General features: G+C 41.7%; 2 protein-coding genes across 4 annotated transcripts; both read right to left on the bottom strand.

Annotated features, from left to right (window-relative positions):
- Window positions 1–976: 976 nt before the first annotated feature.
- On the bottom strand, window positions 977–6681 carry macc1 (MET transcriptional regulator MACC1). Its single transcript, XM_072460426.1, has 5 exons — window positions 6466–6681; window positions 5621–5739; window positions 3517–5543; window positions 2560–2748; window positions 977–1565 (listed from the first exon to the last, which is right to left on the bottom strand). Exons 2-5 carry the CDS (start codon window positions 5730–5732, stop codon window positions 1362–1364), a joined length of 2532 nt encoding a protein of 843 aa, XP_072316527.1. The 5' UTR covers window positions 5733–5739; window positions 6466–6681; the 3' UTR covers window positions 977–1361.
- Window positions 6682–8809: 2128 nt separating this feature from the next.
- Window positions 8810–11913, bottom strand: sp8b (sp8 transcription factor b). Of its 3 annotated transcripts, none has more exons than XM_072461135.1 (2): window positions 11793–11913; window positions 8810–11367 (listed from the first exon to the last, which is right to left on the bottom strand). In XM_072461135.1, the coding sequence occupies exons 1-2, from the start codon at window positions 11811–11813 to the stop codon at window positions 10030–10032; spliced, it is 1359 nt and encodes a 452-aa protein (XP_072317236.1). In that variant the 5' UTR covers window positions 11814–11913; the 3' UTR covers window positions 8810–10029. The 3 variants fall into 3 exon arrangements, with proteins under 3 accessions (XP_072317236.1, XP_072317238.1, XP_072317237.1); XM_072461137.1 differs by having other exon boundaries at window positions 11717–11823; XM_072461136.1 differs by lacking the exon at window positions 11793–11913 and adding an exon at window positions 11544–11785.
- Between the last annotated feature and the right edge of the window lie 1650 nt (window positions 11914–13563).

Genomic DNA, 13563 nt, shown 5'->3' with positions numbered 1-13563 from the left:
TCAAATGCAACTTGAGCTGTGCGCTTCCCAGAACAAAATACTGGGGGAAAACACTGAGACAAAGGCAACCTTATGAAGACAGTCACGTAGTACTGTACTTCCCCCAAATACCAGATATGTTGGTATTGAGCTTCTAACAATACATTATTCAGTGTCTACATCTAAACAACTTGGAGTTATTGGCCATATGTTTTAATGATGAGCAGAATAAAGCTCTTTAGGGCTGTACAATTATTTTTTACTGACACCTTGTGGCCAGAAACCGGTATTAAACTGGCTCTATCAAGACAGTGCATTGTTCCCTCAACATAAAACTGAGCAACAATGACAGACAAAAATTTGCACAGTTCTGAAAGCAATTAGAAATTTAAAGCCAAATATTATTCTATTGCCTATATTTTTAATTGGCTGCTTTAATCGTTTGAATCTGGTGCAAACATCTTTCCCTTGGGCATTACGTTGTCCTGAAATGTCAAATACAGTATAAACAGGAGGTCGAAACCTATGGTTATATTTGAATTGACTCACAAGTGTCTTAAGTATTTCTATTTTAGTCTGTGGTCAGTCTAAACTGAATTGTGTTTGATACAAACATATTTTGGGTCTGACTAAACAGAAGACCTTTGTTCTTCTTTTCTCACAAGCACATTGCTGTGTCCTACATTCTTTCGCTCTGGTGTTTTGAATAATTCTTTAACCACAAAATATATAACCCTTCCTTCATCTTGTTATGTTAAGCTTGAGTTGAACCAGTTATGGTGTGGCTGTGGTTATGGAGTGGCTTAGTATTTGTCTTTGTACTTTTACTTTACAATTATTTGTGTAGCTCAAGTCACTGGGGTGAACAACCTCCCACTTTCAACGTTCATCTGTAACAAGTTTATCAGTTCAATTCAAACACTCGCATATATCTGGAGATTTGGTGATGGTATACATTTTATAATTGCTTCAGATATTACTGCAAAAAGCACTTAAGTTTATGTTTAGGAGTTTACCTCCACCATGACAGATTTTATTCTCCGTGTAACTCTTCAATTCCTGGCACAATTTAGCACAAGTGCTCACGCTTACATGATACAAACATTATAATAATCACAAATGAGACAGTGCACAATGTCTACCTCTAGTGTTTGCTTGTTTGAGTAACAGGTCATTTCACAGTGATAGTGCTATTCTTATTAAAAAATATGTTTAAAGACACTTTTAAATCACTTTGACACATTTTCACATTATAATAAAATACATTTGATAAAAAGTAACAGAATAGTGCCTGTACAAACACAACACACATAGTTGAGTCTGTTGAGATTACAGTCAAATACCTCCAGGTCTAGTGGTTCTGACACTGCTGCGTTTGTGTTCTAGGTTTTGGGGAATACAGAGTTTCGGAAGAGCTGGAGACAGTTTACAGTGATGAGTGCTCCTGTCAGCTGTCTCCACTGTCGTGTTGTGGGGTTCTTCATTTTGTCCAGGAACAAGTGCAGATCCTGAATCATGTCTCTGAAACTATTTTTGTACCTCTGGCTCCAGGAATAGAGGAAGTCATAGGCAGGTTTCCACGTGGCCTAAAACAGAGAAGTTTGAATAAAACAGCTACATGCACATTGTAAAAACAACTATACTGTAAATATGAGTGGATGATATTGACAAAGATTCATGTTGATGCTGTATTGGAATACCCCGATATTTATATTCAGTGATATTAATTCATTAAATGTATTAGTTGAGGTTTAAGTATCATACAAATGTGAATGGACTACCCATTTTTCGATATATTGAACACCCCCACAGTTAATACAGTTTACTGAAAGTTAGTAAGTCAGGTAAACATGATTTTTTGTTGTTTTCATCTCTTTGTGTTGTGATTTTAATGCATATGTTAAGCACTTTGTATTACTTTGTGTATTGTGTATTATGCTCAAATAACAAATAACCTTACAAATGTTTTTGGTGAAGCAGTAGCAGTAGTAGTAGCAGTAGTAGTAGTAGTAGTAGTAGTAGTAGTAGTAGTAGTAGTAGTAGTAGTAGTAGTAGTAGTAGTAGTAGTAGTAGTAGTAGTAGTAGTAGTAGTAGTAGTAGTAGTAGTAGTTGTAGTAGTAGTAGTAGTAGTAGTAGTAGTAGTAGTAGTAGTAGTAGTAGTAGTAGTAGTAGTAGTAGCAGTAGTAGTAGTAGTTGTTAGTGATGAAGTAATTGCCTTCATCTAAAACCTGAAAAGAACGATGTAGTATGTAAATCTAGTGTTTCAGATAAATGGAAATACAAAAACATGCAGTTCATTGATTATTTGTACTTGTAGGGAAGATTTTGAGCTGTAGAGCATCAAATAAGTAACTTCATCGACACATTATGGACTCACTTGTGTGTTTTATTGTGCTTTTTATTGTTTTATTGTGAAAATCATTTTTACTTTACGATATGGTTCTTAAAAACCTTGCTTTTTGTGTTATTGGCAGAAAGTAGTCTCAATATTTTCATAAATCTGGATATTTTCTGTAACAATATATCAGACATCCACATTTGTTTTGGTCCTTTTAATACATAGAACATTATTACACAGACCTGAGGGGACACTTCACCGTTCTTGCCTCTGTGGGGGGCTTCATACGCAACTATCTGAGCACTGGTGAGTTTCCCCATCTTCTCCGCCAGCTCTCTCCACCGAGACCCGAGCTCCACAGCCGTCGAGAGGATCACAGTGTTCTGCATGAGCTGAGCCGCAAGATTCACAGCATCCATTTTCAGCAGGCCCTGAGAAGACAAAGACCACCAATACAAGTCACTCCGATAGAACTTTATAGAACTCAAACGCATGCAATTACTGTCGTGATCACATGCAATGGTATTTATTTATTTATTTGTCTATGGGAGTTTTTATTTATTTATAGGAGATCTTCTACTGAAAGTGTTTTTCAGACTTCCTATAAGTGATCTGTTCTTCTGTATCTACCTCTGTATCTACCTGCGTTGCACCAATGAAATTTCCCCATGTGGGACAATAAAGGAATATCTTATCTTATCTTAAGAGTGTAGAAGCTGTACTGTTCACATATTTACACTATTGTTGGGATTAAAAAGTGACAGTGGTTATATCGGTTGCACAAGTTATGTCAAGATAATTGTGATTATTCAGGTTACAGTATAATCGTAAGAAAGTGTAAGAAAATATATAATCGTGGCTATTTCAGAAGTCTTTTTAATTCTCTTTTTAATACGCTTTTGCCTGGCTGTTTTGGTCACATTTAATTAATTTTGCCATTCAGAAAGTTTGATTTAAAAAAGCTGATCACAAACAAAAAAGGAATAGTAATGTGTACTGTAGTTAGACAATGGGAATGAAGGAAAATGAAAGATTTCTTTGATGTTTGGTCAAAGTCTCTCAGTAATAATCATTCAATCTTGACGTTTGTGATGATTATATAGCACGGCCTGCCTACTTCTAAGTCCGTGTGTGTATATATATTTCTAACTAAATCTGGGAATAAACTAGTATCTGAGTCTTGATTTCCTTCTACTCACCACCATCAGTTCGTGCAGAAACTTCCTCCTGCTCTTGTCCGTGTGGCAGTCCTCCTTCAGTTTCTCCAGCACACTGGCCACTTTGTCCGCCTCCGCTTCCGTGTACCTGCGCGTGATGGTGTCCAGGGTCAGGTTGTGGTAGCCCAACGAACTGGCAAAGTTTCTCCAACTGCTTATGTGCTCCGTCACCAGCGTCTGAATGGCGGAGTACATGTACGTGAGCTTTCTAAAGGGCAGCGTCATGTTGTCCAATAGCACCTCTGTGGTCATCTGAATTCCAGTGAAGTCCATCACTTGGTCTTTGGTTATGAGCTTGACGTTTTTGCAGTGAACCAAACCGATCCGGCCTCGGAGGAACCCAATGTACCACTCTTTGACTTTGAAATTTCCCACCGATTTGACAGTGTCCTTCGATAAGAGAGCCATTGTGTCCCCTTTAAAGTACTCCAGCAGGTAGTCCACCCGCGGCTGCCGGAGAACGGACTTCAGAGCGACTCCGTACCACTGCAGGTTCACCGGGTTGTCTTGGAAACTCGGTAAATCCGGCACGCTCTCCTCTGGGATTGTTGGACTTGTGGGCATCATTTCCAGTCGTTTTTCGAATTGCCTGCTTCGCTTTTCAGCTCGCAGCGGTGCCGCGGTCGGGGATGTCACTTGAAATTGTGCGACGGTTTCCGCATTAGATTCTGTCACGTGCAATGCGAGGGTAAAAGGTACTATTTCTGCTGTCCGGGCACAAGATAAGGCAACAGGGAGATGCAAGACTGTGCCTATTTTAAGCTGACTTTTTCTAATTTCCTTTTGCTTATCGTCAGATTGGATTTTAAACATTGCTTCTGTTACGCTAATTGCAATTTTCATGTCATTCAGTTTGTCTGGTTTCAACTGATGCTTCCCCCAAAGCTGCAGCACTAGAGGAGGCAGATTCTTGTTGCCTCGACAGACATCTGAGAATGGCAGCTTTGGCGGGACATCATCATGACAGCACACTACTATTACAACCTTGAAAGATGGATGTATGTAGCGAGGACCGTAAAGCGCCACTGTGACTGAGCGGTCAAGGTAATCCCACACTGAAGAGGCGGGGGGCTCGATAGCACAGGCCTCTGCCACGGCAATAACATAGAAATGTGTCTTCAACTCCTGCAGCTTCATTTGCATCATGTTTTTGTCAATGTAACAGTCGTCCATTTTGACGTAGGGGCCTTCTCTCTTGTTAGACAACAGCGCGGTGACAGTTATCAGCTGGCTTGTGTTGTCAGCGCGCACCGCTCCGGACAGCTTCACGTCCAGAGCGATACACTTCTTTGTGTTGATGTTACTCAGGATCACTTCCACCAGGGGGCTCATGGTCGTCATGTAGTTGTTATTCAGCCCGGGAGGGGGGTCTAATGTTGCTTTCAGGGTCACTTCCTGGACTTCCCCGGCCGCCACATGGTCTTTGGGGAAATGGATGCTTATATCCGAGTCGGGCAGCTGAACAGAGCCTCCTGTGTGTCCAATCTTACTGATGACCTGGAAGTCTGTGGCCTGTGTTTGGGCCCAGCCGGGACTTTGGCTCATCAGGTTCAGATCCAGGCAGGAGCGGGTGAGCTGCCGGTGGCTCAACCATGCCATCTTGTAAGCTTCTCTGTCGTCTTTTAGCCACTCAAAATCTGGGTTCAGGACCGTCCCGGGGGGTTTGGTGACGCTGTTGACACGCTTTGGCCCTTTCCTCTCCAGGTCGTCCAAAATGTCAGATGCACTTCGGCATCGCCCTGACCTGCCGCTGACTTTGTTCTCCAAATGGTTTTCGATGTTTCCCTCATCCGATGATGTGCTTGCTGCATCGTCGTTGTTGGCGTGTTGGTCCGAGTCTTGTTTTGCGTTGATTGGATTGGGAATGTCTTTGTCTGGGCTGCTAAATACAATGTCGTCTAGGAAAGGATTAGACCCCGATAGTTTGTTCCAGAAGGGGTTTTTCGTCTCAAGGGACTTTGGGATACCTGCGCGTAGAGGGGGCCACGCAAAATTAGTGTCGGTCGCACCTGAAAAACATGACAGTGACGTTTTAAATATACAGGACTAACAAATGATTCATAGCTTTCTTCTTTTGATATCTTACCATTTGTGCTGTTGGTAAAAATATCATCATCCAGATCAATCAAAGTTCCCTCAGATCTGCTCCGCATGAGACTCCCAACACGACGTATCGACTGTATTCTTCTGTCCGCCATATTTCATCTGTCAAATAAAAACTTTGATGTTTGAATTGCCGTAACACCATTTCAGATATTGACGTAATAATAGAAGTGTAGGTGGTGTGATTGTTGCGTTTTTCGACACAGTGATCCTTGAGCAGTCTGAACAGCCACTGTCAGTTTGAAAGCATGAAAAAAGCATAAGGTGTTTACCGTGTCACTTGTTTGTAGACAGGACACTACCCATTCACAGCTTGTCAGTGAGTCAGTCATTAATAATGTGCTTTCTTACAGCAGTCAGTGCACAGGAACAGGTTGGTCTTGTCAAGCCTCTGAAACAGTAGTTAGTTTCCTTTGTGCCCCTGGCTATAATCAGTGTAGTTTGGTTGTATAGTCAAATTACTAGGCCTAGAAACAAAATATATTTCCATAATAAAACAAAACTATAACCAAAGTAGCCTATAATAATAATAATAATAATAATAATAATACATTTGTCAGTAGCCATAAAGTAGGTCAAGTGCATTTATTATAATCGAGTATCACATATTGTCAAAGTTAATCATTGTTTTTTTAATAACACATATATTCATACATAGATACAGTGGAAAATAAACAAAAACAACAATAAAAGGATAATAATGACAGGGACGATCATGAGCAGGTGCATCTGTAGTTACACATCAAATACGCATCTAGCCATTGCGCGCAGAGTTTGCTACAATAGTTTCACACCAGTCAAAACGATAAAGAAAAGTTATATTCTCACCGACCGCGTGAGTTGTTGGATATTTAGTTTGGTCGCGTTGTCAGAGACAGTCTTCTTCACTCATTTACGCTCATTTCTGGGGCGTAACCACAGTGTTTTCGCCTCTTCACGTTGCAGAGCTCCGTGGTTCCTCTCGGGCACAGGGCATTTTGGGACTGGAAGTCTCTAATAAAACACATAACCAAAGTAGAGGAGTGGCCTCTGGGGCTGACGAACTACATTCCCCACAATGCAACGCGCTGTTTGAACTGTACACACTTGCAACACCTGAAACTCACTCCGCGCAGGTCCTACCCGTGGTTTCGGTTGTGGAGCTGATAAGAGCGACTACAAACACGAGGTATCTGAACGTGAAGGTTAATGTTTGCACGGTTTTAACCTTCACGTGGAGCTTTAGCACGCCACACATCAGCAGCACATTCATGTTGGAAACTGCACATAGTCCTATTGATTTGACTGCTTTTCCATCGTGCGCATCATGAACGTTTGATTAAATAAAGGTGGTCTCTTGATAATAGCAAAAATTGGATTTTTAATCACAACTCGATACGTTTCTAAATGCATAATATGGAACAGTTTCTATCCACACGTTTGCCACATGGGGGCAGCATTTCTCTTTTAGTCTAACCCGTCTGGTCATCAGACTTTACTTCAAGTCACTTGCTTATATTCGTTTGGTGTTATTTGAAATGGCTTCCCAAAAAAATACGTTTATATATTTCTCTTCTTTTTACATCTCTCTTCTTCCGCTTATCTGGGGCCGGGTGCGGGGGCAGCAGTCTAACAGGGACTCCCAGACTTTCCTCTCCCCAGACACTTCCTCTAAATCCTGTGGGGGATCCCGAGGTGTTCCCAGGCCAGCCGAGAGACATTGTCCCTCCAGCGTGTCCTGGGTCTTCCATGGGGCCTCTTCCCGGTGGGACATGCCCGAGCCACCTCCGCTGGCTCCTCTTGTATTTCAGTTTTGAGAAAACCAAATGATTATCCATAGTCTCTTTTTCTTGCATCTTAACTTTGCCTTGTCCTGGTTAAAGTGTTTTGACCACAGGATGTGTTCCTGTTGGAGTCCTGTTGAGTCTGTTTTCATGCTGCGTCAGATGTGACTCTCATACAAATGTCTTCAGTCACTTACCTTTTCCTAAAGCGGGAGGGCAGTTCCTCTTGGTCATTTTTGTGTTTTCTGGGTGGCAGAGTCAGAAAGGCTTTGTCTGTCCAGAGGAGGATCAACGCCTGACACTATAACCTCAGAGGTCCCATCAGGAGAGCTAAACGTTCTCTGTGATTCTGAAGGTAAAGTCTATAGTACACTTGAGCTTTTTGTTTTAGTGAAATGTTTAGTCTATGTTTAAAAAAAGAAAGTCCACTCTGCGAGTTCACATCAATGTTTTAAATGAATGATCTACAGACTGATACAAGCTTATCTATTTCCCTTCTTTGAAAACACTCTTGTCTGAAAATATAGCCTAGAAATATTTTCATCTTATCTATTTGTTCTTCATTCAAAGTAAAGCATATTTCTGGTCACAGTACTTTACAGTTTGTGTGATGAGAATATACTTTATGTCATTTTAGATTTGGTTTGTTGACTTGTAACTTACGGTCGACTGTTGGCACCTGCTTGTACCCATGGAGGTAATGCCACATCCTGAGCAAAGCAATAACATCTCCATAAAGACAAGCAGGTAGTGGACCTTCCTCCTGATAATGTGGACATGGATTCAACACTGAGAGTTTTAACGCTGATAGATTTGAGGCGAAGTTGAAGCACTAGATGGCGCTATACGGCTGCTGTACTTCAGTCCTCTTTTGGCAGAGAAATAAAGGCAGCGGATTTGGCCTATACTGCGATATACTGACTGAATGCATTTGTTTTATTATAAAACATGTAATCTATTTTAAACAAATAAATAAATACAAATGATTCGGATATAGATATAGATATAGGGAAATAGACGACATGACTTTATATCCACATATTCCACTGAGGGAAGTCAAGATGAGTTAACTTTGTCCTCTTGTTTTCTTATTTTGATTCTTTTGAATTCTTCAAAAGAAGATGGTAGATGTTGCCTAGTTATAGAAATGTTTTTTTTTTTTTGCGCCAAATGTTTATTGCCCAAATTGTTTTTTGCGCTTTGAGCAAGGAGCGCATCATCTTAATATTCTAAGACGCATCAATTGTTTAAGCTTATTAATCTTAATCAATGTATTATTTGTAATAGGGACTTTATTTAAAATATTGTAATATAGTTGTAGTACAGGCCTATGTGTTTCATTAACACGTCCCACGTTGCAGGTCTTGTAGTTAGTTTGGTAAACTTACAACAATTTCAAAACACCAACATAGACCAATATTATTTAATTCTATTATTTAAAATTAACATTTCGTTTGGAAAATATTTTAAATAATACAAATCTCAACACATCATAGGAGGGAAGTCTTGACATTAGGGGTATATTTACAACAATAGTTGTGACTTGAAAAACAAGCAAAACAATATAAAACAGCATTTATGACTTTATAAAACACCATTTGTGAACTTCTTATCTCACTGACCTGTGCTGACTTAGCTTGGCGCAAAAAGGTATGGGAAAAAAAATAAAATAACATAAAGCAATGACTTGTAATTATTTGTAACGACTAAAACCAACAACCTTTAGGTTCAAGTACAAATTATAAGGGTCTTTTAACGCACAGTGCGCGCTTACTGCGCATAATACAATATTGTTTCTGATTTCTTCTCTTTTTCCCCCTCCCTGATCCACTATTTACTGTATTGATGGCTTCATTAAAAGCCACTTTCCCAGAAAATAATTAATTGGAAATTAAAAAGCACTTTACATCATGTGTAATTAAATCAAGTGGGTAAACAATATAGGCCTAAATGTTTTGAGTGATAAAAGTGCGCCTATGGTAGACCCCTAAACACAATAAAACTCGTGGTTAAATAAAAATTCCACAGTACATTTCATATCATGTCAAAGAAAAATCCAAGTACATTTCTTTATATTTGCAAATATTTACTAGAGTCAATATACAACTAGAAATACCTATACAAAAGCGTCTCTTGGACAAACACACCTTTACAGTGGGACGAGATTGGTCTAACCTACTTTATGTACACATTTTGATGACAATTTCTTCAACTGGCCCAGACTTATAAAGGTGGCACAAGGTGACGCGAATAACAACGTGAGAAATTTACTTTCAAAATAAATTCAACTAGAAACATCCCTTTAGAACAAATTCTCCTGCTTGATAATAAAGTGCCAAAGTTTGGTTTTGAACACAAGACATCAGATCATCACTTCCTTGTCCCAATTCTTCATGTTGCAATAAGATTGCACATGTGTTGGAGCCAAAAGAAGTTGTGTGCGCTTCTTGTTGCGTGCGCCACTACTGCATTCAGAAGCTCCGTGAAAATACTTAACTTGAACCGTTAGGAGAGACGCAGTTTGACTGAAAACAAAGACGCACGGGCCTTTTCTCCTCACGTAACAACATTCACCGAGTTTCCGCGTGTCCAGTGTATTTGCACCTCAGAGAATTCAACGCTTTGAGACTCAAAGGCCATTCAAAGTCACCCCCTGACTCGTCTCGTTTGAGTGCAACAGGTCGGGAGATTGGCATTGGGGGCTCCCGGGAGCACTGTGCTCACTGTCGGTGTCACTGCCCCTCTTGCCCCCGCTGCCCCCGGAGCCAGACCCGGCCGAGCCCCCTGCGCTGTGAGTCTTTACGTGTTTACTCAGATGGTCGCTGCGCATAAACCTCTTGTTGCACACGGGACACGCGAACCGTTTCTCCCCTGTGTGTGTGCGTAAATGTCGCTGCAGCTCGTCCGAGCGCGTGAATCTCTTTCCACAAAAGAGCCAGTTACACACAAACGGTCTTTCGCCTGTGTGCCAGCGCAAATGTGCCTTTAGGTGAGATGTTTTCCCGTAAACTTTTCCGCACCCGGGAATGTGGCAGCTGTGGAGTCCCTTTCTCCGTAAACTCGCGCCCGCCGGCCCCAGTCTCTCTGCTTCCTGACAGTTGGGACAGTCGCACGTGGCTCTGCCAGAGTAACGCCGCGCAGAGGAGCGCGGGGAGCCAGCTAAAGAGGCTGGCGGAGCCCCGGACAACATCGTGCCTCCTGCCCCGGCCAATGGAGATGGACTTGAGTCAGGATAAGAGGACAGGACAGGCTTGAATCCGTCCATCAGGTGCTGTCCGGTGGTCAACAGGTGCGGAGAGGGGCTCGTGCTGAACGCAGAGTGACCCAGAGTGGAGTAATCAGAGTTATATCCGCCTAAAGGAGAGTGCAGGGATGTTTGCAGTCCTCCGGAGTGCAAAGACGTCTGGAGCGCGGCTCCGTTCGGGTTCTGAACGTCTATCCATCCTGCTCCAACGTCCCACCACGTAGACGCGCTCGTGGTGCCCACATCTCCAGTGGGGATCCCGGGATGAGACGACTTGAACCAAGACTCGTAGGGATGTGCCACGCTCATTCTGGGGTAGATGCCCTGCAGACTGTCCACTGAGGTGTGCACCTTGGAGATGAACACGGGCTGGTGGCTGGACTCCTGGGAGCCGCTGGAAACAGATGCCTGGAATACAGAGTAATCGTTCCCAAAGTGGGAGCTAGAAGTCGTGCCGGGCGTCAAAGAAAAGGCACTGGATCCATTGGAGTTGTTTGGGCCGAATGAATCCGAGATCCCAGATCCATTACGGCTCACCCCAAAGCCGGGCAGGCCAGACCCAAGGCTGCAACTGCTGGACGCTGCTCTTTTCCATGGATGGAATCCTTTCCCAAATGAGGAAGAATTATCCGTAATAGTAGAGGGTGATGGGCTGGGGCTCCCAATTTTATTGCATGTTGCGGCTAACATGGCTAAAGGAGTCGATCCTAACCTCGGCTCCTCCTGAAAACACAAGACAAACAGTGAGTGACTGGTCAGCCTGACAAGTTGAACAGGTTCTTTACGCACGAACTCCAGCTCCAGAAAGGGGCTGTCGATATCATGGACTAGAAACACTCTACCATCTTCAACTATGACAATTCAATAAGAAAAATGCCCTATGACAAATTAGCTCCTACCTGGACAAGTGGTAACACACCAAACAGTAACAGATCGTTCACAGGCGCATGCCAAACAGGACACCGGGAAACGCGTTCTGAGCTACAAATCTAACTTCTGTTTCCTCCGCAAAAATCTCAAGAGACGTTTCGGGAAATACATGTACTGCACTGGCTTTGCTGTCTGTACTGACCGCTGCGAGTTTAATCCTCCTCTGCCGGACAATGACACGAACTAATTAAACCAGCAAGAAAGTCCTTTAGACTCACCCCTAGAAGTGAAGTTGCCATCACACAAAAACACTGCCCTCTTCAGAGGATCTTTTTATATTTATGAATCAGAGCACTGTTTTTTTTAGAGGTGTGCAATACAATGATGCGGTCCGCCCATTCTTCCACAATTGTAGGCTCCTCTCTGGCTTTGAAGTGCCGCTGTGACACGGGCGACCAATCAGCAGGCGCGTCGTGCCGCACTGCCACATTCTCCGTGAGGTCATCAATAGAGCGTCTCAGACAGCTCTCCTCCCTCCTTCACCCCACACCGCCCCCTCCATCATAAAACACAGCGGAAGGAAGGCAAAGTTAAATGACACTGAATTAGGAAGGAGGAATTAGGGGCACTTACGGAAATTTTACTGAACATCATTCCATAAATAAAAAGAGGGCACAGCCACGTGTGGCCGGTAAAATAACGAAAACTTTGACTGCCTTGTGTCCACTGACACACTGAGTTCCATCCCGTCACAACCAAACGGCCCATTGAACAGATTCTGTGAAATATCATCTAATATTGTTCTTACTCTTTCTTGTTTTGTTATCCAGACACGAGCTCTGTGCAACAGGCCCAATAGTTTTATTTTGTTTTTCAGCCGAAGTGCTACTTTTGTACAATAAATGACTCTTTGGAAGTTTCACTTTAATATACACACGATTTCAGGCGATATATAAAGAGTGCTTTGTTCTTGGTTCTGGATAATGGGTCTGGTGCCATTTTAAACTTTAACATTACTGTAATTGCGCCCAATTATCTTTGACAGTTTTGATTAAAACTAGCACATTCCGTGGGTTGATAAGTCAATTTCTGATATTAGTTTATAGCAGAGGAGGAGGAGTGAAAGGTTGATGTAGTTGACATTTGCCTTTTTTATTTTGGATATTACAAAATAAAATAAGTGGAATTGCCAAGGCTTAGTGGTGGGGAAAGAGTGGTGGTTTGGGTAATGGACATTATTTATTATCAGTGTATCAGGGGATTGCACTGAGCTCGGGTAAAATCAAATGATAAGATGGTTAAATTGAATAGGTTCATCACTTTGCCTGGTGACATTTTACTAAATCTATAAAGCAAGCTGCTGTTACATAATGAGAAGACTAAGGACCGCGCGTGTTAAAGGCTGGGACTCAATCTGGGCGCTATTAGCATGCAGGGCGCGCTGGAAGCATACATTTCATTTGAATTTCAAATTTAATAACGCAGGAGGTTTTTAATCATCTACACTTTTATTTGTTTGATATTAACATGCTTATTGACCAGCTCTGTTGACCAGCTTGGTCATTACAGGACAGGGAAAAGTTAATTAAAACGACCAGGGATTATACATCACATCATCTGCCTAAACCATGTCGCTTCCTTTATTACACAGCGTGATAGATGGACTGGCTGATTAATACTTGTGTTTCTGCGATTAGACAGCCGCTTTTGGGATGTATTTAATTTTTTTTACCCACAAGAACACGAATAGATTCAGTTAGAATTGTTATTTAAAAAAGTAAAACAAAAATAAATACATTTTACGCGCAATTTTTTTTTGCAACTTCTACTTTATAGGGTCCATAATTTACCATTAAGTTAAAATAGGCAAGTTTAAACGTGTCTCCTGAAAATGTTGTTGCAAATTCTTACAATAGTAGGCCTATAAAACAAATGTAGACTCGATTTGCAGCAGCGCGCACACAAACTGCAATTATTAGAATACAATAAGATACAAAAAAACTATTTTCATTCTTCACACAAAACATGCAAACTGAAAACACAATCTTA

The sequence above is a fragment of the Eucyclogobius newberryi genome, unplaced genomic scaffold (assembly GCF_026437365.1).
Source record: "Eucyclogobius newberryi isolate DKJ021-1_F unplaced genomic scaffold, fEucNew1.0.hap1 SCAF_3, whole genome shotgun sequence".
NCBI lineage: Eukaryota > Metazoa > Chordata > Actinopteri > Gobiiformes > Gobiidae > Eucyclogobius > Eucyclogobius newberryi.
The sequence above is the reverse complement of the archived record's forward strand: the minus strand, read 5'-3'. Positions and strand labels throughout refer to the sequence as shown.

Bases quoted from the DNA above. Each gene is read 5' to 3' on its own strand.
- macc1 (XM_072460426.1), bottom strand. From the start codon at position 5,732: ATGGCGGACAGAAGAATACAGTCGATACGTCGTGTTGGGAGTCTCATG. The intron at 2,749-3,516 runs GTGAGTAGAAGG...TTGTCTTCTCAG, and splicing joins TTCTGCACGAACTGATGGTG to GGCCTGCTGAAAATGGATGC. The intron at 1,566-2,559 runs GTCTGTGTAATA...TCTCTGTTTTAG, and splicing joins ACGGTGAAGTGTCCCCTCAG to GCCACGTGGAAACCTGCCTA.
- sp8b (XM_072461135.1), bottom strand. From the start codon at position 11,813: ATGGCAACTTCACTTCTAGGG. The intron at 11,368-11,792 runs GTGAGTCTAAAG...TTGTGTTTTCAG, and splicing joins TGGCAACTTCACTTCTAGGG to GAGGAGCCGAGGTTAGGATC.